This window comes from Ambystoma mexicanum, chromosome 2p (assembly GCF_040938575.1).
Source record: "Ambystoma mexicanum isolate Mex_15411 chromosome 2p, UKY_AmexF1_1, whole genome shotgun sequence".
NCBI lineage: Eukaryota > Metazoa > Chordata > Amphibia > Caudata > Ambystomatidae > Ambystoma > Ambystoma mexicanum.
In genome coordinates, this window is record NC_090923.1 from 549,454,511 (window position 1) to 549,480,550 (window position 26,040).

Sequence of the window (26,040 nt, forward strand, 5' to 3'; positions counted from 1 at the left end):
AATTCTAACTCTGTTTTTGGCCATAAAACGTTGCCCCACTTTCACCCAAAGAACTGCTCCACATTATTGTTTTGCTTTTTTTTCCGACCATTGCCCTATTACCATACAGGGCAGTCCCAGGCTGTCTGCACAGGCGCATCTGTGAAATGTTGTGTCACCAGGCACGTTGTTACCGTTACAATGGTAGTAAATATTTTGCTATGCGGAATACTTGAAATATTTCATTGTGTTTCACTGCACAGCTCCACAAGAATATTGTTCATTTTGTGGCAGGTGCACCCTCAGGAACGAAAGTCGCGGTGGCTCGCTGTCAAGACTGGATAAAGGGTCTCATTGTTATTTGGCCTTCAATGCACCCCAATAACAATTGGAAGGACACAATGTTATGAATATCCACAAGGAATTGATAAGATTCACTACATTGGAAGCGGACATAGGAAAGTTAGGTTTCTCTTCCTGAGATCTGTCTTTGGAAGCAGTTGTTCATTCGTCACATAGGGACAATAGAAACCAAATGCACAATATAAGCAAAGTTTATGTTTGGGCAAGTGAGGATTGCAAGTGTGCTGTGTACTACACGATGAACGATGTCATGGATTAAGGGTCAATTTGACGTAAAGAAGAGACATTGTACGTGTTAATTATAACTTGAATTCATTGATAGCATATTTATGTAATGTGTATATTATATTAAAACGTGGGTGCTGAAATATATTTATTCTCGATTTTACACAGTTACATTGTACTGATGTGTGCATGTCATGGTGTTATACTTCCGGTTGACGGCTTCTTCAACCGAAATTGGACAATACTAGTGAACAACTTATCTGTGATAACAATTATCTGGGTGGATCGCCAGACACCAATCTGTCCTTTCGCCGTTGCAGTAACAAGGAGCAACATGGCAGCTTATAGATTATGAAAACACGCATATGTGAAAGGGTTACATTCGCAACTGAAACCACTCTGTTCTCCTCACTAATGGATCGCAATGTTCGTAGATGCAGAATTAGTCATGGAAAATAAGAACTTTCTGTGAAAAATACAAAGACTGTGATTAATTGATCACGGAACGGAATCGCTATTTTAAGATGTTTATGTGGACATAATCTCCTCTTTTCAGCGTTATGACAAAAATATAAGTACCTGCTACCATTCCGATTATTACTGTTTTCTTCAAAATATACGTTCTTACCCTTGTCTGCCTTGTCTGTAGGCTTTCTCTCTCGCCTACCCATTCTCTTACTGTGGTTAGCAGCTACCGGCCTCCTGGTCAAATCACCTAATTTCTCTCTGAGTGGGCAGACCTCTCATCCTCCCTCCTGGCCTCTACCACTCAACTCCTCCTCCTCGGTAACCTCAATATACATTTAGACTCTCCTTGCTCCTCCTCTGTACTCTTCCGTGACCTCTGACTCCCTTTCCCTGTCCATCCTCACCTCTGGCTCGACTCCCTCTGCAGGGCACACACTCGACGTCTTGATCTCCTCTGACCTCCCCCTCTCCATCCCTCTGACCACTCCTCGCTCCTGGAGCGATCACTCCCTCCTCTCCTCTCATCTCTCCGTCTCTTCCTCCCAAGGCAAGCCTACCCAAACACTCCTACCTACTTCTCGGACATATGGCCCATGAAGCGTGTGTGAGTTGAGGCTTTTGCAGCCACTTTCTCTCACCCCCCCTCCACCTTTGGCTGTCTCACATCCTGACAGAGCCCTGTCTCTGCTCTACTCTTCAATTTCTGATACTCTTGATGCTCTTGTCCCTATCATGAGGATCCGTTTGAAGTCCAAAGCCAAGTGCAATTCCTGGTATGACTCTGACCTGGCTACACTTAAATGCAACTGTAGGGCGGCTGAGAGGAAATGGAGGACTTCCTGTTCATCCTCTGACAAACTGGCCTGTTGCCTGCTAAAAAGGCAATACCGACTCTCTGTCCTCACCAAGAAGAGAGTCCACATTCAAGCTCATGTCTCTGCGGCATCTAACAACTCGGCCGAACTCTTTAAAATCTGCAAGGAGCTGGCCAACTCTGCTGCAGTCTCTACCCCTCCTGTTGCCTCCTAGGCTCTTTGCAATGCCCTTGCCTCTCACTTCATTTAAAAAACCCAGGACATCCTCTCCACCCACACCCCTCCACTCCCCTCCCCATCTGTGCTTGCTGATCCTCCTTTAGCCACCCCCCCACCATCCTTCTCGTCCTTTCCTCTTTTCTCCCCTGACGAGGTCGCTAGACAAGTCCGATCTATGAAAGCCTCATCAAAACAGGTTCATCCCTGTTCCTCTAAAACCATTAAGGACCACATTGACACCCTCGCTCCGGCCCTTGCTGATTTTTGCAACCACTCCTTTGCCTCGGGATCCTTCCCCCTCCCCTCTGAAGCACTCCTTTGTGCATCCTCTTCTCAAGAAACCCACATCTGATCCTTCTTGTCCAGCTAACTATCGCCCAATTTCCATTACTCCCTTTCTTGGCAAACTCCTGGAAAAGTTGCCCATCTCTCAGCTAAACCTTCACTCCAATTCTGTTGGCTGTCTCCATGACCACCAGTCTGGCTTCAGAGCTGCCAAAAGCACGGAAACTGCTCTCCTGAACATCCCTGAAGATCTGCTCTCCAACCTTGACTCTAACATTTCCTCTGTCCTTATCCTCCTCGATCTCTCTTCTGCCTTCGACATGGTCAACCATACCATCCTGCTTAACCGTCTCCTTGAAAACCTGGGTACCTCTTTCCTCTCAGATCGACCCTCCCAGGTCCAACTGGGGTCCTTCCTTTCATCTATCTTCCTCTCTACCTGTGGTGTTCCCCAGGGGTCTAACCTCTTGCCCTGGCTTTTCAACCAATACCTGGCAACTCTCACCCACTGCATTGCCACTTTCTGCTCAAATGTCCAGTGCTACGCTGACGACACTGAACTCATTTTTAGGCTACCCTCTGCCACCTCCTCTCCCTCTCTCATCTCTGATTGCCTAACAGCCATTCAAGATTTGAGTGCCGCCAATGATCTTTGTCTGAAAGCCAGCAAGACGGAGATCCTCCTCATCGGCACACCTTCACCATCCTTTCCCCTCACTCTTTGGCCGGCCTCCTTTGGCCCTCCTCCTACCCCCACTGCAAGGCTAAGAACCTTGGGGTCATCTTTGACTCCACACTTTCCTTCTCCGCCCACATCTCTGAGAGGTCTCTAAAAAGTCAAAGTTCCGACTGCACCTCCTCAGAGGTACTCTGCCTTTCCTCTCCTTCCCCCATAAGCTCATGGTATCCCAAGCTCTGGTTCTCTCTAGCTTGGACTACTGTAACAGCCTCTTTCTAAATCTACCTGCCTCTACTCTCCACCCTCTGCAACTAATCCAGAACAGGACTGCAAGACTTGTCCTTGGCCTCAAGCCCTGGGATCGTATCTCTCCAGCTCTGAAATCTCTCCATTGGCTCCCAGTAGATGCAAGGATTAAATTCAAAACCCTCTGCATTGTCCACCAGGCTTTCTGGTGCCTGGGTCCAAAATACCTTCAGCTATCACTCCGCAAATACCTCCCCCCTCAAGCTCTTTGCTCCTCTACCTCCAACTCCCTCAGGGTCAGTCGTTTTTCAAAGAAACGAGCTGGGGTAAATCTCTGGAACAGCCTCCCTGCAACTCTAAAACTTGAGGAGAACCAACTCCGGTTCCGGAAGCACCTCAAACCTTCCTCTTTTCTTCTGCCTTCGCTCCCCCTCTCCCCTGCTGATCTGTTCTCTCTTGGCACCGTGCACCTGGCCACCCTCTGTCCTCCGGGCCCAGGTACCTGCTCACCCTGCCACCCTCCCGCACTGCCTCCGGGCCACCCCTTGCACTCGGGTCTGTATCTGTACCCATACAACCCCCCCCTTTTTTCTTCCTGCACTTATCAGACCTACCCTGTCTGCTGCCTTAAACCTAGCACTTGCAAATTGCTGGCTGCATTATTACTGTTTGTTGCCTTTATTATTTATTTATTGTTATTTATCTGTTTCCCCTCTGCTTCGCACTTTCCACTTCTCCCCCCTTCCATGCACTTTTCCCCTCCCCCTCTCCCATGCACTTGCGCTTTCTCAATGTCACTGGGCCTAGTAAGATTGCTGTTTTGTTCTCCACTGTTCCCTCCATTGCCTTGTCGCGCTCTGAAACACTTGTGTACAAGCGCGATAGCAATAAAAAAAATATCAATACCCTTTTCGTGAAGAGAAAGAAATGTTTTGCGTACTGTGTGTGTGTGTTTACATTCCTGGTTCTACATTTGATAATGTTATGACGTGGGTGATGACGGGGAACATTTGGCTATGCTGCCCACCAACGTCATTAAAATAGTTGGAGCATATCGTTTTGACTAGTGATTGCAGCTCTAGGGGCGGGGCGGATGATCTGTGTACAGCCACAAGGGCACTTGAGCGATACATCAACGGATAAGATTTCCACAGGCAGGCGCTTTGCATTTATAAAAGTGAGGAAAAAGAAGGTAAGATGCATAGGATTTTTTTTTAAGATGGATTGATGTATGATTGAAAATACATGCCTGATCGATTGGGACAATACAGTTTCTGAGTGAACACCCTTTAATATAAGAATTAGTTATCATCACCCGAGGGATCGTTTGGCCAGTCAAGTAGCCGGGAATGTAGATGGAATCCCACACTAACCACTCCAGGGTTTCCGTCATTTTTTTCTTGGTCAATTCCATTCTCACCAAGCCCCTGTGATATCTCCCCACCCATAGGCCTCCCTGCCCACACCCCACGAACACATGGAAGCTCCCCCTCCCAAACCAATTCCACGTACCTACTCTCCCCTGATCCCAGTCATCAAAGCCGCTCCTGCCTTCTATGGAAATAGAAAAGGGACATACTCAATTTTCTATTTCCCAATTTTAGTGGGAATCTATGTTTGCCTTTACGAGCACGCAAAATATGATTAGCCCTTCTCCCATCGAAAAATCAAAACACTTCAAACTTATTGGAGTCCCGGATTAAGTCACAGGGCGCAAACAGCAATACATTCTGCTATGGGGTCTGGCAGGGTTTGTCTCAGGCAGGCTGTCCATTAACAGCCCTGCCAACCCTTATACACCCACCCATTGCAAGCTTGATCTCTATAGTGGTCTGCTTTGCAGTTATTTGAGTTTGCTGGTTGGTTCGTGCATTCAAGGTCAACATGTTGGTGTCCAGAATGGTGTGTGTCTCCCATTTGAATCGATGCATTGCTGTTCTTTTAAAAGTTGTTCTGGAAGACAGAGGTTAGTATGGCCTTTATTTCAGCAACAAGAATGTCAGACATTAAAGCTTTATCCAACTAAGAAAGTTGTTTGGCATTTGACAGTAAAGGTCAGTCCAGGAATGTTCCCTCAGCTTTTTGCTGCACCTGAGGGAGTACTCAGTTTCCACTGGGCTTGCTTGGCCGGTCCATGATTAATGGTGGCTCGGCTCCCTATCGCCCATTATGGATGAGCTGCCCCTGCCAGGAACTGAAGTACCCAAGTCCTGAGAAGTTCTTTTCACTCACCTAGGCAATATTCAAAAGGAGCACATCTGTGTAAGTGGCTGTGAGTAACACTGGGTGAGACCTGTTTAGAGACCCTGCTTCAGAGACATTGGGCCTCATTATGAGTTGGCGGTACATAGTAAAAGTGCTGGTAATAACATTTGCCGGCACTTTTACCAGGCCTGGCAACTACAACTTTGCCGGTAGAGATGCAGGATTTACCTCCAGCTAAGAGCTAGAGGTAAATCTGACCCCTACTGGCAAAAAACTGCTGGTATTACCGGCTAAATCCCCCCATGGAGTTCTATGGGACGCCATCGAATGGGGATTTACCAGTGTTTCTGCCAGTTGGAATCTGCCAGTAATTCTGGCAGACCAAGTGGCACAAAAAGTAATTCAGTTTGCTGGTATCCCGCCGGTATACCAGCGGGATACCACCAAACTTGGAACAAGTGCCATTGCCTTGTGAGAAGGGGCTATACATGTGTCATGATCCGTCGATCACGCCCTTTCTGGTTTTCCTGGTCCCTGGCACATCGGGGGTTACTCGCTGTAGTAAACCCAACATGGCCGTATACACGGAACGCGGTCTATCGACCTTTACGTCCTATGCAGCACGTTCTATAAATTAGCCACTCCCCTGCGGTTCCGCGCGTCTCAACGCTACCGATAGCTGTGGCCTTATGTGCTCTGTAGTTCGTTCTCCTGAACTGTGTTGCTTCCTGGTTCCCGGACCTTCCTCCTTCTCCTTTCCTTCTACCTTCCTTGATCCTGTTTCTTCTGCGTTCCGCGCAGACCGCCTCCGTGTGCTGCCTCCATACCTAGCTTCCTGGAGTTTCCAAAGATCCCAGACGAAGAAGCTGAACGAATCCTGGAATCCGAAGACGGCCAAGCGGGCTTGTACAAGACCCGAACTGCTCGGAAGAAAACCCCGACAAAGGACTCCGCAAAACAGAGAAAACAGGTGAGAAAAGGGGAAACCTGTGACAACATGACACTAGGATGGACACGGACAAAGCCTGTTTGCATTAGAATTATTGCCCTGTGATAAGATGAAGGACTCATTTCTGAACTTAGTTTGCCCATGGACTACCTTTCTGGCAGACCAACCAGGAGGCTGGTTATCTCAAGTGACTTATCTCAAGTGGCAACCCGGGTGACACTATTGCCATAAGGAAGAATCATTACAGTTCCTGGGAAAGACAGAGGGGAATCTTTTGCAGACCTACCTTTCCCAACATTAGCATGCCAACCAGGTTACTGAAGCGGATGTTTCTGTATATGCCTCTGTTAGGCCTGACCTCTGTCTGCCAAATAGCAATGGACTTGGATTTTTTTTTTTTAAAATGATTAGAGTGGGAGTGTTGTTATATTGTCTGTGCTTTTTTGTTGTAAGGGCACATTGGTGATAGGCTTATACTTGTCACAGATGAAGGGTTATGGTGTCCCATGCCTACCTCCAGAAATTGAAAGATTTCCACCAGTGACTGACTTCAAAAACGCCCTTATGAACCACCATCTCTACCAGGACTCACCGTCTCTACCAGGAACCAAAGTGTTATAGTACTATCATCCCAACCACCTCGATCCCCAACCACCATTGCCAGTTAAGGTGAGCAACATGAGCCATAGGAAATCCGAAAACTGTATTGCAAATAACATTTGACTTGGTGAACGGATTTGGATGACATTATCCAAGCAAAAGATTTGTCACGGGCCCCCCAAGCTAGACATTATGGGAAAGATTTGTTAAGAAATTAAAAGGTTATTAAGAAAGCAAAAAAACTGTTTTTGGCCTACTCCCATTCATTTTCCCATAGAGATAAAACCCAAATTCTATCAAGCTGAAGTGCACAAAAAGCTGGATGGAATCGGACCAAATAAGAAACAACTTGGGCAAGAAGCGTTGACTTAATTTCCGGGACAGGTTTAGGGTAATTCCATCGAGTAGGCTTCAAATATTTGCTGGGAAGGTGGTGCCCTATTCTCCCAAAAAAAAATCTATATCTTCCATGGTGCATTGCAGCCGAAAGTAATCGCCGCCGTTTTTTTAGCAATCTTAGTTTTTTTTGCCCGATGTGTGCGATTACCACAGTAATACTGGGGAATGCGAAAAGGAGAAGTGCAAAAAAAATCTATTTGGAGGAGAAAAACAGATGAAATAGCATCAGGCTAGAGGTGGGGAGGGGGAAAAGAGGACATCATGTGAAGTTGGGGAGTTGGGGGTGGTCTGGGGATGACTATGATGGCTATGACTGAAGATGCGTTTGGGATTTAAACTGTGCCACACGAAACGAAAATTGATGGGGGTAATGGGAGAGGGCTACGGCAGGAAAAAGCAACTGAGGGAGGAGTGGGGGGGGCATGGAAAGAGGAAGGGGGGTCACTTAGTGAGTGCCTGTGAGGGCAAGGAAAGGTTTTTGATTTTTCAAGCATTTTTACATCATCGCAGTAATACTGGGCGAATACCTCGGGCATGGGTAGTTCATTGCCGCCACATGTGAAGTTTGTTGACATAATTGGGGTAATATCGGGGGAATCCCACGGGAATCAGAAAAGAGGTACACAAAAAGATTAATAACATTTTACACATACAGTGATCACATCTACTAGGCAGGAGGTAATGATTCTCTGCGCCACTGCCCATGGCCAAAGACCATTGCTAGCAGGCTCCAAAGAAACCTATTGGTGCAACATGTACAGTGGCCACGACAAAAGGTCATGGCTAGTGGGCCGCAAAGAAAGTGTAGTATAACAAAACCCTTGAAATTCAGTGAAAAAACTTTAGTTAGGAGAAAGTTAAGGTGATCAGATTTAACGTGTAAACTACAGTAGCAAAAAAACCTTTGAAATTCAGTGAAAAAACTTTGGTTAAGAGAGAGCTAAGATGATCAGATTTAACAAAACCCCTGAAATTCAGCAATCGCATGTTGAGCAAATCTACCTTAACTATGCGCCCACTGTTGCGAACTGTATGACCACAGTGATGACCTTGCAGATGAAATCACTTGTGACTTCAATAATTAGTTCATAATTAGTTCATACAAGACATCACTGATGAGATGTAGTGGGCCCCAAAGAAACATATTGGTGCAACATTTACAGTGGCCACGGTCGAAGGTTTGAAGAAAAAAGGGCAGACTAAAATGTACTTTGTAATTATGACATATGTACATATATTGTATGTTACAAAACAGAGTTGTCATATTTCAAAATGCAATATATCAAAGCAGTGATATCAGTGACGTCATATATGGTGTCATTAGTAACATCAGTGATCTCATCAGTGATATCATGTATGATTTAACTATTGATGTCATCTATGATGTCATCATTGTGGTCATACGCTGCGCAGATCAAGTGGACTTGCTCGAAATGCAGTTTCTTTCACTGAATATATATATATCAGTAAATACAGAAGATGTATTTAATCTTGTCTTGAGCTATCCTCATTTACAGTTCCAGCTTATTCCACACTACTACCTCAGTTATTTGTTTGACTATTTAATTTTATTTATTTATGTGTCTACTATATCATGGCCTTGTAAAGGTTTGTAAATCACCCAGTAATGAGTATTGCCATGAAGAACAAAACACACATAGCCACAGGAGTTATGTGTTTTGCTCGTTTTAGTATTGTCAGGATGTTTTACAAAATATTATTTTATCGGGCTTTCAGGTGTACCAGACCTCACTTGTTCAAATGCTATCATCCGAAGATATAGGGAACTGGAGAAATGAAAAGGGCCTGGGGAATACCCCATCTCCCAGATTCATGGCAACCCCTCAATTCTACAGCATGACTGTTGAGGCCTTATAAGGGAATTCATTCAATACAAAATACTTCTGAAGCTTCCAGTAAATGCAGATAGTGAGCTGCTTTCATCGCAGAATGCTCCAGCCACCAATATACCCTTTGTACAGTGTTTTTTGACAACGTTATTTTCATTTTCAATAAATAATCTGATTGGTCACATGAGAAAGAAAGGATTTTAAACCATTATGTTTATCTTGCGTTCCTCTTTATCTTACAGCCCTATTGGGGAGGTTTTTCGTGCTCGGTTAAGGCAATTTCCATCCCTGGTCACCTGCTGCACCATTGATTGGTTCAATGAGTGGCCATCTGAAGCCTTGAAGTCAGTGGCATCTTCATTTCTCCTGGATATTCCTGAATTGGAATCCACCCAAACAGTTATTGATGGCATGGTAAGTGTTGCTGAAATCTCTGGTCTCTCAATGATCACACCTTTCTCTGTACTTCCATTCCCAAGAACTCACTGATGGCTTGGTAAATGTTCCTGAATCCACCCTCATTAATGTCTTGGTAAATAATCCAAACATAATCTTCAGGAAACAAGTTGTTCATCTTCCAGTTTAATTGTGGTTGCATGTGAGCATAACTGCCACCATAGTTGTTATACTCTTTATAATACATCTCTGCATATCCTCTTCCCTTTTTGCACAGCATCTCTGTTTAAAGCTTATACAGACTTCTAACTACATTTGCCATATTTATAGTTTTCTCTTTTTACATACTGCTACCACTGATGTCCTAATATTTTACCCCACCATCTCTTATCCCACAGATCAATATGTGTGTTGCTATTCATCAGTCGGTTGCCGCAAAATCCAAGCAGTACCTCGCTGAGCTGTCACGTCATAATTATATCACACCAAAAAGCTATCTGGAACTTATGGGCATCTTTTCCCAACTAATTGGCAAAAAGAAACAGGAACTTAAAACAGCAAAAACCAGAATGAAAACTGGCCTGGACAAGGTAAGGATTAAAGAGAGCAGCCTAGTCAAGCAACCCGTATGTGACAGGTGTGCCAAGTCAGGCAAGAGAAGAAGTAGGGATAGACTAATTAAAGGAGAGATAAACAGTTCTTTTGTGTGTTCAGTCTATTCTTGAATACTGTTTTTCTGTACCAGTTCCCCTGAATAGAGTGTGTAATAGACATCAAACGTTACTGTCTACATCGAAGCAGACAGTAGTTTACATAAGTGAGCCCTCTATAACTTAATCTCCCAAACCATTTCTTTTTTACATACATTATGGAAACCTTAGGTGATACTATGTCTCCGAGCTGAAAGGTCGATCAGTAACCAGATGGACTAGTAAACAATCCCAGTGTATGCATTGGAAAGAAACCAGCCCTTCTTAAAGAGAAAACATTGGCAACAGGGATAGAATTTCACAGTAGGACTGCCATAACTGTGGCTCCCCCCACCCCATTCAAACTTTCTAATGGAAACAGTTTAGCCTTAAAGTGCAAAAATTCACCAAACAGCACTTAAGCTGTACAATGTTTCATCAAAATTGTTGACACCTGTGGTGGCCACCAAGGGGTGTGCTGATGATAGCAGCCTGAATACTTTGCTCCTCACATGGTGGAACTAAAAAGGGTCAGAGCCCTGCCTTAAAGACCTCCCTACGACAAGGAAGTAGGATCATTAACCCTGGGCGCTCCTAGGTCACACCCTGGAGAAACCGGGGAAGAAATTGCCACTGGGGAGCAGAGATATGGCGCATAGGCCGGGACTGAGGAAGTCAGGAGACGGCTCCGGCCTGAACGTGGTGGGCAAAGGGCCGCCGGGCCGCGGCACCACTCAAACTCGAGGGCACTGGGCCTGCCAACTACGGAGGAACACCCCGACATGTTGGACTGGGCTGAGGGACAACGAACCAGTGGAGGACTGCGGCAGCAGCTGGCGCCACAGAGGTGGGTGCCTGGCTCCTCCCTCCCCCGCACACTGAACAAATGGAGTGCTCCAGGGAGCTGGGGCACCAGAGAGCCTCGACTGATCACCACAAGGGACAGCCTGACCCCAACCCATCTTGAACAGTGGGGGCAGAGGGTACAGTGAATCGTAGGAGTGGTATAGGAGGCCCCCGGAGGAGGGGGGATCACGTGGAGTCACCAACGTGGATCATGGGGTGTTGTGGGCCCCCAGCTTTGGGCATGCGCCGGCCACCCGGACGCCTCACACCCCGCCACAGCTGGAAGGTCAGAGGGGTGCAAGACCCCCCGGGAAACCTGGAGACGGGGTGAATCTTATGGAGCCCTCCCCTGGTGCGGTCAGTCCCTGCCCCCTCAAGAAGAGGCGGAGGAGGAACACGGGCGTCACAGAATTGTACAGGAGTCGTCCCCGGGGGACCTGGGGTCAGGTGATGATGCCATAAGAGACTGTCTGAAGGTGAGGGCCCCCTACCCAGGGGCGTGTGCCCGCCTCCTGGACCAACACTAAATACACCCAGCCCATTGGGATCTGCACCATGAGAACCCCCCAGGAGGGGCCCAGGAGGTCCCCTGGGGTCTCCCACTGAATCGGCATAGTCCCACCCCACAGGAAGCAGTCCGGGAAGGCTAGCGGGCCCGGTGGAGGGCAAAGGAGGTGGTTCCAAGGGGGCCCGGGCCTGGGCCACATGGAGATACCGAGGAAGATCACACTGAGGTGAGGGCCCCCTCCCTAGGGGCTTGTGCCCACCTTCTGGAGCACCCGCTGCATAGGCCAGGCTCACTCGTATCTGGACCCCAGGAAGTGGAGGATTACCCTGGTGGCAAAAGGAGGAGAGAGGTCATAGTGCCGGAGAGTGGAACCCCCCCTCGAACCCGATTGATTGGGATTGATGCAGCGCAACCAGCATGAGGCGAGTGAGGGGACGAGTGAGAGCAGGAGGCATCGACTGCTTGTGAGCATTGAACCCATGTCGAATTACCTGAAAGAGAGACATTTGCTGGCCAGCCGACCAATAGGACACAAGAGGCCTCCCGTCTAGCTCACTAGAGTGTGGTCCGACCCACTGCAGTGGGGCCCCTACACACAAGTGGCAAGATGCCTGGCGGAGAGGGAAAAAAAATGGACGCAAGATCTAAACTATCCGGCTTTGGTTACACTTGAAGGGAGAACCACAGAGAAACAGCGTGCCCCGATGCCATGGCGACCGGAGGGGAGGAATCTACGGCTACAAAGTAAGATGTTGCAGCACTGATGGAGGAGATCAGAAGCATGCGGGCTGACATCGGTGGAAGGGTAGATAGGATAACCCAGAGGATCGACAAGATGGAAGACAGACTTGAGGTGGAGCATAACCAATCATCTCGAGACGCCATGGAGATGCAAATGGACGTAAGAATGTCGGAAATGGAAAAGTGAGAGGGGGAGATTGTGCTGAAAATGGACGATATTGAAAACAGGGAGAGGCGGAACAACATACGGCTCGTTGGGATCCCTGACAAGGAGGGGGAGACGGAGATGGATATGAGGAGAGCCCTCCACAAAGTCACCAAACTCATTTTCGAGGACGATACCATTGATGAGGCAAAGATTGAAAGGATCCACAGGGCGGGAGGTCCAGCAGGGGGCCCCAGATCGGTTCTGGCCTGTTTTCATAACTACTCGGCAAGCAGAAGATTCTGAAGAAGGTGAAAATGAAGGGACCAGTGATGTTTGGTAATTCCAGAGTTACTATCTTCCAAGACTTGTCCTGCCTAACACTTGCAAGGAGACTCCTGTGCTCAACCCTAAAAAAGTGGATGACCGAAAAGGGAATCCCTTACAGATGGGGTTTTACGTTCTCCATGTCCTCCGAAGTTGATGGAACTAAATATAAACTGTCCAATGAGGAGAAGATACGGTGTGCCGCGAGGGAGCTATTAGGGAACACTGGAGGCACAGAGAAGGCCAAGGAGCAGGAGGCCGGGGCGAACCGATGGAGCATTAAGGGACCTAAGAGACAAAGAATGCCAGGATTTCGGAAATTTAGGACATTGAATACGTCCCCAGCAGCAGAGACAGCATGACAAAAGAAGATCTATCTTTTATCATTGAGCGTGACACTGAGTGGGGGGGCATGCTGGGGAGAGATGGGTGGAGGGGGATTTGCCTGGTGTGAAAGGTCATAAAGCTATACGCCGGGTGCCGGATGGCCATTATCCCCAGGGAGGCAGATGGGAAGAGGTCAATGGGTGTTAAACGAAGGAGACAGGGGATGGAGAGGGGCTCCGATAAGAAGGAGTTTGAAGGGCAGGGACCCGTGTTGTGGGGTCCAATTGGTGGTCTGTGGAGGGTGGTGGTGGGGTGGGATTTGGGGATGGGGGCAGGGGAAGACTGGTACTAGAGACCTTGTTTAGTTTTGCATTATTTCACATTTATATGGTTCAGGTTGAACAGTTGAGGCTATCCATAGGGTATGGCCCTGAGATCCGTAGTGGGGTAACATGATGGCGACCACAAGCGGCTGTGCTCGAGGGAGCCGGCTGAGGATTTTTAGGCAGAATCCTGTGCAGTGCCCTTAGGGACCACCACACACAATTAAGACTACAGGTGGCAATACAAGTTTTAACTTTGGTACAAGCCTGTACTACTATGTCAGAGTGGTAGCAGTGGCGTAGCAGCCCGGCTTATCCCAAAAGTATATGAGCAGTAGCAGAGATTACACAAAGGGACCCCAATTACTGTGACTCAAACAAACACTGACTCAAGGTTTCAGGTAGAAAAATATAAATACATTTATTCTTAAACCATTCATTATAAACACAACACTTCTATTCAACTTAAACAAAAACCACACGTTAAATATACTACAACTAACCAATTCACTTTGTACAGTAAGTCTCAAGGTAAGTACCCTGTGTTTGAATGAACCAGTGTTATGAACAAAACACGTTACCATGAATACGATTACGGTCACTTTTTGACAGTTCGGTCTACTAAATAAACGCGTATCCGTGACATGAAATGCTACCGGGGCAAAAACAAACTTAGCACCTGAGATACCCAGAGGGAGTTGGAGGCAAAAAATCACAGGCAATATTTTGGTTAGGCATACATAATCGAGAAACACTCAGAGACAGGAGTTCAAAAGTCAAAGGGCCGGAGCCAGGGTCAAGTGACACAGGGGGCCTGTTGCCGAAGATCACACAGTCGGACAGTTCACGATTCAACATAGCCAAAAGTACTTCGATATTGTCAATGTTCGGAAGCAAAAGTTATAAGAAGGAGGGAAGACAATGACAAGCCTTGGAGATGAAGAAAAGGGGTTCACCCAGTTTCCTCAAGCAGAACACAGTACCTTGTTCCATTGGTGCAGCTGGTGCCCTGGCAGTTGTTCCTGTTGGTTTCCCGCAGACCCACGATTCCTGGAGCTTCGTTGTGAAGGAGGACGTCTGAAGGGGGTCTGCACCAAACAGGGATGAAGCCGGCAGCAGCGAGAACAGATAAAAGGTGCGCTCCTTAAAAACAGGAGAGACTCTTCAAATGGCTATCCGGACCACTACAGCAGCGTGCAGCGATTTCGACCAAGGAAGAGGATCCTCTGGCTGCGGAAGATGAGCTGGTTATCCCCACCAAGCTCAAGGGAAGAAGACACCGGACTGGATCTTCTCTTAGTCGTTAAAAGGTAGATCGCTCAGGACTGCAGCAGTGCTTCACCGGGATGGGGTAGTTGCAGCAGCCGTTGTTCTCTACGCTTCTCTTCGGTTACTTGTAGTTCCAGTGGCGACTCGCTGACTTCTAGTCCAAGAGACCTGCCTTTTATGCGCAAAAACCCCATTACACAGCTTGGCTGTCAATCACCCAGCAGGGGGGTTGTCCAGCCTGGACAACTACCCTGGCCAATCATGCAACTTGGGTTTCCTAGGATACCCTGCGCACCCCTCCCTCACATTCAGCCCACCTAGACACCCAGGCGCCTTGAGGAGGGCTTCTGAGCAGAAGCCCGCTAAAAGACAGTGAACAAAGAAGGCGAACCTAGTTTGCCGCACAAAGTAAAACACAAGAAGGACTTTAACAAAATGAAATGGCAAATAAACCCAACCAGAGCCAAAAGAAAGACAATTTGGTCAAGCGGGTTTATGTTTGAGGCTAATATAATAGCCAAGAACAGTACCACGTGTATCTAATATAATCGCGGTAGAAAATTAGGGTAGATACCACTGCCACCAGCCAAGTCTAAATGTTAAGAGCGAAACAATGCTCTAGGAGGTACATATAAAAAGGGATACAAATTAACCCTTTCCAGTACTTCATGGAAGATGGGGTGTACTGGATTTGTGGTAGATTGACTAAGTAAAGTTAATGGTAACTTTACCTTTTTCTGGGGGACGGTAGTCGCCTCAGAAATGGAGTCGGGGGAGTCTGAACGACAACCCTGTGCCACTGCAAAGAAGGTGCTGGGTGACACACACAAAGAAGGGGTCTACTGAAGTGGTGTACTCCAGAGCCCACAATCACAAAGAAACAGGTAGAAACACATAGCAAAACACAGGTAAGAGTGGGGGAAAAGCTCACACTCTTACCAAGTGAAAAAATAAACTCCAGAAGTCCAGCAAAGTTGCTGGGGGACTCACTAGGTTAGGGAAATTAGCCATGAAATGAGAATTCTCCCTAACGCGGATTGGGACACCTAATGTCAAGGGCCTGAACTTCCCTACTAAAAGGTCACTAGGGGCAAGGGAATTTCGCAGACTGGAGCTGGATGTCCTGTTCCTCCAGGAGACCAAATATTGTAAGGAGGAGGAAAGAAGAATTCCTGGTTGATTGGCGGGCCAGGTATACTGGGGCTCTGGTCCAGTGAGGAGGACGGGGTGGGTATCTTACTTAATAGAGCCCTTAAGATGGAGGTGTCCAAGGTGTGGTCAGATGTGGAAGGGAGGGCCTTGTTGGTCTCAGGTACCATTAAAAAGGTGCATTTGACATTTGCCACGATTTATGCACCCAACCAGGGCCATCTGATATGCTTGAATAATATCCTCCCTAAAATAATGGTTGAGAGTTCGGGACACCTAATCATTGGAGGTGACTTTAAATATATGGGTAGACGTGAACTTGGAGAGGCAGGGGATCCAGGACAGGGCCCAGGAAGTGGGGAGGTCAGGCCATTTAGGGATCCAGGAGTGTCACGCCACGGGACTCGAAACGGTTTCCAAGAAACCCGCGATTCACCAAGTGTCTCGCCAAACCTAAGGTGAAACGGAAAGGCAGCAAAAGAATCCTGCATTTCCGACCTGATTCACGCAGAAGGGCTTGGAATTTACCTTGGCAACGGTGGAAGCCGTTGTCAAGGGGAGGGAGTCGGTGTTCAGGAAGAAAGCACTAGTCACATGACTTCCCCTACTTAAACTCCGCCCTGTCCTAAGTTCAGTGCTTCTGATTGAGCTCTTTTTGGTTTACTGCTTTCGGTTCGTGCATTGTTGTGATTCTGCTTACGCTTTCTCGGACCTGCTTTTTGGATTACCCTAGTCTGTCTTGGTACCTGGAACTTCTGGTTATTTTTCGACTTACGGAACTCGTCCCTGGACTCGCTACTTGCCTGCTCCCTGGTTCTGTCACCGCCCGCTTGTGTTTTTGATTCGGACTGGACTTTGGCTTGCTGTTCTTGACCCCTTTGTTTTTGACGCCTTTTGGATTCGGATTTTCCATGTTCTAACTTCTTTTCTTTCTCTAACTCGCCTCCTTGCGGGTTTGGAGAAGTTCAGCCGCTGCTGCACCGCGGAATAGTACCAGCCTCCGCTGCATCGTGGGATTAGTAGTTCTCAGCCTCAGCTGCACCGCGGAATCCTGCCAGCCTCCGCTGCTACGTGGGAGTGTTGTGTTTCCATCCTACCCACCTCGTAGGACTCGTTGAAGACCTAGACCCGAAAACAGCCTCAGCTGCACCGTGGGAGAGATCTAGAGGAACTATTCTGACTTCACGTACGGTAACTCTTGCTTCATTCTTATTTTCTTTCCTTTTGTTCAGGAAGGTGGGTGTCACCAATCCATACGGGTAGATAGAACTTTTCCCTCACGTTGGCTGTCCAAGGGTTATTCTTACCTGTCCATACCGTTTATCTAACATAGCGGTTAGGCTATTGGCTATATCATTGATTTCTCAGTTACCTCAGTTGCAGGAAATTTTGCTATAGAATATTCCTCATTAATTAATGTATCTTTCTTCACAGCCACGAGGTCTCCAAGGATTCCAGTCTTTCGATTAATCGATCTTTCTGGATGTTCCTTTATCCATTCAGAGAGGTATATTGATAGAAAGAATTCTTCCTCTACACTACGGGGTCAAGTTTGTGAGGAAGAATTCTGACAAGGAGACTCTGGAACTATATAGGCTACGGGATATGTGGCGTTACTTTCACCCACAAGAGAGGGGTTATACCTTTTATTCATCACCCCATGGAACATTCACTAGAATAGATTGTGTACGTTTCAAGGGGCCTGTGGGAGGAGGCACTGAACACAGAAATTCGCCCGACCTCTTGGTCGGATCATGAAATGGTGACATTGGACTTGGGCTAGGTGGGTATGAATCCAGGTGGGACCAAATGGAGATGCAACAATTCCCTATGGAAGGACCCAGTGTTCCGACAGGAGATTGCTAGGGAAATCGAGGAATTCTTCACTACTAATCACACTGGGGAGGTGGACATAAGGACGGTGTGGGAGGCGGGGAAAGCAACTTGGAGGGGGGTACTGATTAGGGAAGGGGCGCAGAAGAAAAGAAAACAGGCCTGATTGAGAATAGACTACAGGAAGAAATACACAACCTGGATAAGCAAGTGCAGGTGCAGCGGGAAAGGAGGGAGGAGGTTATTAAGGAGGCTAGGGGGAAACGGGAGGAACTGCAGCTCCTTGAGGAGGGGAGGATAATACGTAACCTGCAATTTCTTAAACAGAAATTTTACGAAAAAGGTGACAAAGCCAATGCACACATGGCAGCCATATTAAGAGAGCAGAGGGCAGAAAGGTGGGTGGCAGAAATTGGGGGGGGGGTGAAGTAACAGAGACGTCCAAAGAGGGGACCCACAAGGATTTTGCTTCCTTCTACGAGACATTATATACATCCAGTCGTACTCCTGGGGCGGAAGGGATTATGGGGTACTTGGTGAACAATAACCTTCCCAGATTGAAGGACGAGGAAGCTGCCACACTGGAGGCTCCCATAACAGAAAAAATTCTGAAGGTGGTGGGGAGACTGCCGGTGGGGAAAGCCCCGGTGGACGATGGGTACACCGCAGGATTTTATAAAGCTTTTCTCAATGTCTTACTACCATTTATGGCTGAACTCTTTATAGATATGATGAAGACGGGTAAAGCCCCGGAGTGTTTCTTGAGGGCCTTAATTTTGGTGACACCAAAGGAGGGGAGGGACCCTAAGAAATGTGGCGCATATCGCCCGATCTCCCTCTTAAAAAAAATAGATGCTAAAATGTACACCCGGTTACTGGCAGCAAGACTCGAGGACTACAAGCCACGTTTGATCCATCCGGATCAGGTGGGCTTTATTAAGGGCAGACAGGGCGCAGATACATTGAGGAAGACCTTTCATGAAGCCCATGGTGGGGGGAGGGAGGGTGGTCCGGCCCTTCTCTCTGTCGATGGCGAAAAAGCATTTGATCGGGTAGATTGTGGATTTCTGGAAGCAGTCCTTGTCCAATACGGTGTATGGTATGGCTTCCTATGGGGTATCATGGCACTTTACACGTCCCCAAGGGCCTGTGTAGCAGTAAATGGGGGAAACTCCCAATGGTTCGACTTGGGAAGGTATCGGGTAATATTATCCCCACCAAAAATATCGCCATATATATGGTCGTCGGGAACGGCCATAGGCGATATTTTTAGTGGGGTAATATTTTGGGTTATTGGGAGCAAGGGTTGCAGGGGTGGCCCACGCTCCCTTTAAAATAATATGGAGGTTGCGGGGGTGTCCCCCGCAGGTTCAATGCCTTAATATCGCCGTAAAAATATGTCAATATTTTTGCGGGGATATTAACACAATGAACCCTTGGGAAGGTGGACCAGGCGTGGCTGTCCTCTCTCCCCTTCTTTGTAGGCGCTCTGCCTGGAACCCCTCGCCCAGGAGATTAGAGAGGACAACAGAGTGGAGGAAATACGTGCTGGTGGGGAAGAATACAAGCTCGCCCTATATGCAGTGAATCCTCTGACTTCTATACCGGTGGTAGTCCACCAGATAGAATCCTATGGCACGCTTTCTGGACTGAAGATAAATAAATCCAAATCTATTATCTTTCCTCTGGATAGGGATAGAGCGGGCGACATGGAAAGATTTAAGCCCCTGGGGATGCAAGTTAGTGGCGTTAAGATACCTGGACATTAATCTTACCAAAGACCTGGGTGAGCTTGTTGACGCCAATTTCACTCCACTGAAGTCCACGATTAAACAGGACCTGGCGAAATGGACAAAGCTTATGGTTTGGGTGCCTTAACACAATAAAAATGGTTGTCCTCCCGAGGCTTTTGTATCCATTTCAGATGCTCCATATCGGCGTCCCTGACTCATTCTTCCGGGAGGTGAAGCGTTCTCTATCGATGTTTTTATGACAGGGGAAGGAGGCCAGGATAGCATGGAAGGTACTCGTGCTCCGCAAGAGGAAAGGTGGGGTGGGTCTACCGGATGTGAAAAGGTACCACAAGGCAGCCCAACTCAGGGTTCTTATACCACATCTCCGGGCACAGGGGACCTCCATTGGTCGCACTGGACAACCTTCACCTGCAGCCAGCCACAGTGGAAGAATGGTTATGGGTACCAAGAGACAGAATCCCCCGTATAATTTGTGAACATCCCCTAATGGGGACCATTTAGAACATTTGGAGGAAAGGGGTTGAAATGAGGGGGGGTCACAACGTGACCTTCACCATTGTGACACCTTTGGGTCCCGGGAGTCAAAGGCGCCATTCCTAACCCGGAAAGATTTCAGACATGGTTTGAAGCCGGCTTAGAGCGGGTAGGCCAGTTATTGAAAGAAGAAGAGTTCATAGAGATACAGGAGTTGGAGGAGGCACTAGGTATAGGGAAATGATCCATCTTCCTCTTTCTACAACTGAAGGGGGTCCTTACCAATAGGGCATGGAGCAAACAAATAGAGCGGGACCTGACCCCATTCGAAAGAATTCTGGACACTAGGACGGGGATAAAGGGACTGATCTCAGCTATGTATGGGGCCCTCGTAGATGCCGGAGGTGGGAAAGGGATCTGGAGGGGGTATAGATGCTGCACTATGGGGACGTCTCTGGAGGAGCGCTTACCAGACCTCGATATCAAGCCAATATAAACAGCACAGCATCAAGCTTTTACATAGGTGACAACTCGACCCAGTTAGACTTGCTAAAATGTAGCAAGATGCAAGCCCACTTTGTTGGAGGGAGTGTGGAATGAAGGTTGACTATTGGCACATGTGGTGGGGCTGCCCGAGGGTGCAGTTTTACTCGGAGGAAGTCATGGGATGGATTAAAGAGGTGGAGGGGGATCAACTGAGCCAAGTCTCCCCTGCTAGTCTTTTTTGGAGTGGAGGAGCGGGAAGGGGAGTACTGTAGAATGCCGGGGATGGCCTCAGGCCTACTACTAGCATCTAGAGCATGTCTCGCAGTGAAATGGAAAACCCCCCAGGCCCCAGATAAAAAGGAATGGTTAAATATTGCGAAGAACCTCTATGTGATGGAACGGATAACATGGGATTACACGGCAGGTCAGGCCTACTGGAGATGGAGTGGGGAGGGTTTGTCGAGAAATACCTGAGGTTGGAGGAGGGGCGGGGTGAGAGGGATGAGCGAGAATGAAAATAGGCGCACGTATAGGTACATACCAAGAACCAGCTAAAGGGGCCGGCAACACTAAGGAAACGGGGGAATAAAGGGCCCCGGAGTGTAGAGTGAGCGCCTGCGGTTAATGGCTTTAGCTAGTTTTGAGGGTTTTTACGGTTCGTATGAGGGTTTTGATAGAGGTCAAGGGTACCAGGATGGGCGGCGTGGGGGGATGGAGTAGAAGGGTGGGCGGGCAGTTAATTGTTGATCTTTAAGAGAATGAGGCAGAGGGCACGGGTTATCATTGCAGCATGTAAAGCTGTTTAAATGTATGCCTCATAAGGTAATGTTGCTAACTGTTACAAAACTTTCAATAAAGACAAGTTTGAAAAACAATTGTTGACATCAGTGGTTCAAAGCTTAATGAATAATATACACAGCCTTAAACGTGATCTCTTTTACTGGCAGATGCAAATGGAAAGATTGCATAAGAGATGCAAAAATGATGAAATATATCTGCATCCAACAACCCAATGCACATGCTCTTGCCAAAGACCAGCCACACTGGAACCAATGAGATTGTCACCAGGACTGCATGTGCAGATGCTTATTTTCAAGCTCTTATGTTGTAAAAACAACCTTTAACTATTGGAATATTGGAACTCATAAGTACATTAAGGTATTTCATTAGCTCAGTGAGGTTTGTATATGTGCCAGTTGATAACGGGCATAGATTCTGCAATCAGGGTTTCGGTTGGTTGAGGACTAACAGAATCTACCTTTTTGAGAGAGTTATATAAGCTCTGGATTGTAAACATTCACTAAACCTAGCACTCCAGACTGATTTGATTAGCTGAAGTCTCTGCATGATTGGTGTATCATTGGTGTATCATTTGCATAATCTTAAAATATAAATTCAAATGCATATTGGGATGAATTGTGAGATTCCGACACTTCTCCCCAGGAGGGGCCAATACCTGTGAGGCTAGGGAGGTACGCACACTACACAATACCCTCCCTAGGGGTAGAGGCAAGCGGGACCTCACCGGGAGAGACTCCCCCCAATGGGGACAAGGACTCCAGTTCTTAAGATGAACTCCCTAAGCAGCATATCACTAACCCACCTTCACTAACATCCTGTGAAGAAAGAGGTGAAGAACAAACTAGAATCTGTTATTATCACTCAAACATACGGTTGATACCTGTGAAGGAAAGCTTATATGGTACTGGGACGAAGAAAATCACTGGAAGAATACAGAGTATGAGCTAGACAGAAACCAATGACTTTGACAGTACTCTGGGGAAGTTCCACAGCAGCGTCATAAAACTTGGAGGCAGAGACTTTGAGAATGAGAGAGACCGAGAGTTTCAAATCACCTTTGCCAAGGTATGCTAAGAGAACCTTGGACACACAGAGTCGGATGCTGAAAAGAAGTTTAAGTGCAGTTCCCAACGCACAGCGTGGGGAAAGAGAAGGGAGGCCGGAGACTGAGGAGAATACCAGACATCTTGAGCCTGAACAGGAACAAGACGGTGGCGTGACTGTAGGCAGGGAGCGGTGGACCTGGAGTGGGGGAGCCGAGTGTGGACAGCAGTGGAGGCAGCAGTGTTTCTACAGGTTTTTATTACTGAGAGGAGGAGCAACATTACCCTCAGTTGCCTTCAAAAGCAAGAACGCTGTGCAGAGCGTGGCACAGAGAGTGGGAGCCGAGTGTGGTCTGTAGTGCTCTGCAATGCGTAAGCTAACAATCTTTAACCAGATCGAATCGTACTGCGAGTCTTGGAAAGTCCCTAAAAATCCTTGCAATTCAAATGCTTGTTGGGAATGATCTATACCATACCTTGGTTTATATTCTCACTCCATTAACCTACAAGTAACAACAAGCATCAACAAGTATCAACACTACGGATTTCATAAATCCAGTACATGTCCACGCATGTTCTCTATCTCTACGTGGTGTTGTTCCCACTGTTAAACTGCAGTTGACGGCTTTAATAAATCTATTCCTGTTCTTTAATTGCTGTGGTTCATAGGTGCACAAAGTGACTAAAGTATATTACTTGCACATCAGCGCATTGGTCGATGACCTAAGGGCACCAGAATTGGATAATGTATTCGGGTTAGAGGAGGAATACTCACTAGTAATTCGTATGGAGGGGGGAATGGAATGCATGAACGCCTCGACAACAGTGACGAAGGCACAGGTGCCCTTTAATGGAAACCAACATAACCACAACAATTGCTTGGACCGGACAGAACAATCACTGCCTCAGACTCCAGTAAACTCGACCTTTCATTTAAAGGCAACACTGTTCGGTGGTTTGGAATACACGGTTATAGCGTTAAATATACAGAAGAAAATCAACAAATGCTTCAAAGCAAGGAAGTGTTGGGGCTTAGGCGATGCTGACCACTTTGAAACAGCAGTTAACAACAGTTTGGCCCTGCAAACTCGTGAATTGCAGAGGGGCCCCTTGTTATACCCATCTAGTCCATGCCAGGCTTCCATAAGAGCCCATTTCAGCGTGCCCGGATCATATCAACTCTTAACCCCAAATCCTTCAATTGTTCTCGAGGCTCAACTTGAGTTGATGCCAATGGTTGACGCAATTGAAAAAGAATCTAATCGAGCCCAAAAATTAGAATCAGCTGCTCCTCTACCCGCCTTGAACTTTGTTTTAATATCACTAGTCAGCGTCTTTGAGATGCTGAAAACCGAAGTACAGGTGCAATCAGGCATCCTGTTGGAATTATCCAAAGCGGCGATTAACACTGAATCAACTTTGGTGGGTCTGAAGACTGTATTAAGTACAACAATACTAGATGCAATAAAATATCTAAAGGTGGAAGTCGTAATTATATTGTAATTGGTTATTTATAATGCGCTTAATACCCAGAGGTTTCTAAGCATGGACCCGGATATCGAACCTGTGTTGCTCTGCAGATCCGTTGGAGGTGGCTCAGGTTAAATCTCTGGATCTGTCAGCCCGTTTGGAAGCCAGGCGAGGGGGCCAGAAGACTCATAAAAGCAACAAGAAGCCTAATAACAAGGAGCCAGCTGACTGTAGTGCTGCAATATCTAGCACAAGTCAGGTTGCTAAACCCAAAAATCGTAAGGCCCAAAAAATAAAAAACTCAGTTAAGGCAAGATTCTTGCAAAGCCTATCGACTCCAACCCTTAATCGAAACCAAAGCCCTCAGAGAAAGGACACCCCCTAAAAAACTGACTTTAGCAAATAATATTAGAAGACGATCGACAATTCATTAATAACAAGGTCAGCTTTGAATAAAGTTACAAATACTACTGTGTCCGTGTGCTCTGACACTACAACATGTGATGTGGCCACCGATTTATCTGCGAAATGGGAACCCATATTCAATAGGTATAAAAATTTTAAAAAAAGAGTTAAGGGGAACCCGATATCCAACTCCAAGTAAACTGGATACAAGGTAATCTGGGGATACTGAGAACTGCAGAAGTAAAGTGAACACTACAACCTCGGATACCCAGACAGATGGAGTGGTGAATTTAAAAAATCTCAAGCCAATTTATTATCAGAGCAAGAAACATAAGGCGTTGGTCCCAGACAAAGTTGTAGCAACCCGTCGCAATGACTCCTGCACAAATCCCAGAGACACTCTAACAGACTGTTAGATGTATTCAGAGTCAATCGTTAAGACTACTATTAATCAGTATGGAAAACCAGGAAGAAGCCGCAAGTTGAGAGTTGGATTAATGATTTACTGATATTGTCTGATTTTGAACTGGTCATGTTTCAAAGAAAGGGTAAGGAGGAAGCTTATCGGACCTTATGTGGAAGCCTTTTAATGATTTGTATGGTAATGGAGCATCAGATTGAGTAAACCGTTAGTCTAAGTGGTCAGGTAATAGCAAAGGAGAGGTATTGTTTTTGTTGTTGTTAGTGTGTGTGTAAGTGTTTGTTTTGTGCTTTTCGTGTTTTGGACACTCTTTTAGTACTTAAATTGATGTTATTAGGATTGATAATTATTGCCCAGGTGAATATGTACTCAATTAAAATATGGATAATTTCTGGGGCATGGTTGATATTTAGTAGTTGTATATGTTAGGATATACAGTTTTTCACTTGTACTATTTGAATTTATACTGTAATATCTTGCAAATGCTTGTTTGAAAATGACAAAGATGTTAGGAAAAAAAAAGACAACTATTAATACTATACGACCTACCATTGGGGAACCATAGGTGGTCAGCAAGACTGACGGAGACTGCAACACTGTTTCGGGGGAGGCTGGTACATCCTCTAATAACTCCACTCCAACGCCATTGCACCAATCCTTTGCCATATCGAGAGTATGGCTGAAGATACAGGAGAAGGGTGGAGATAAAAGGGCACTCAATCGCAGTAGAAATGTATCAGTTCTAAAGAAGATGCCAATGTTATATTTGTTTTCATCGACGGATATCGAATACGTTTGATTACCACATGCAGATTGTATTCGTATTGCAGAAATTGGCCTAAAAACTTGCCACAGCGCGGATGCTTTATTGGCGGCCAGCACAGATCTGGAAAGAATGGGACTTGAAATATCATTCATCCAACCTGATTAAGAATGATGGAAACAAAGTATCTAAGACTAAAGACAGTAGAGTTGGTAAACAGCATGAAGAAGCACTACCCTCCTCCTCGGGTGGGCCAACAGTACTCCTGTTGCCATCAATAGAGGAGGGAAATGTATCTATGGAGATTAAAAACAAAACGTGGTCTATGCTACCAGACATAATAGGTCAAGTCATAAAGCAGCTAAGGGCTTCTGGAAATGCTCTTTAGTAAACAACGTCTTTAAAGTGTTGGACTGGAATACGTGGGGTTCCACTTCCTTTACGACCAAGGGGATGTGAGAATAGCTATTTGGCACCCATGATTTAATTTTATTCCAGGAAACTTGGCTGACTCAGAAGCTAAACCTAGATGGATTTTTAATGGACAAACAGTTAAGTGAAAAGGGAAAAGTGGACAACCTACTGGTG

The 26,040-nt window shown here is 46.6% G+C and overlaps 1 protein-coding gene across 1 annotated transcript in view; it reads left to right on the top strand.

Moving 5' to 3' along the window:
* Positions 1 to 26,040, top strand: part of DNAH1 (dynein axonemal heavy chain 1) — a 3,604,831-nt gene that overhangs the window by 2,576,677 nt on the left and 1,002,114 nt on the right. Inside the window, exons 52-53 of the mRNA XM_069644003.1 lie at positions 9,525 to 9,696; positions 10,077 to 10,268. Of these exons, the coding sequence (XP_069500104.1) occupies positions 9,525 to 9,696; positions 10,077 to 10,268 (364 nt within the window). The remainder of the gene's footprint in view (positions 1 to 9,524; positions 9,697 to 10,076; positions 10,269 to 26,040) is intronic.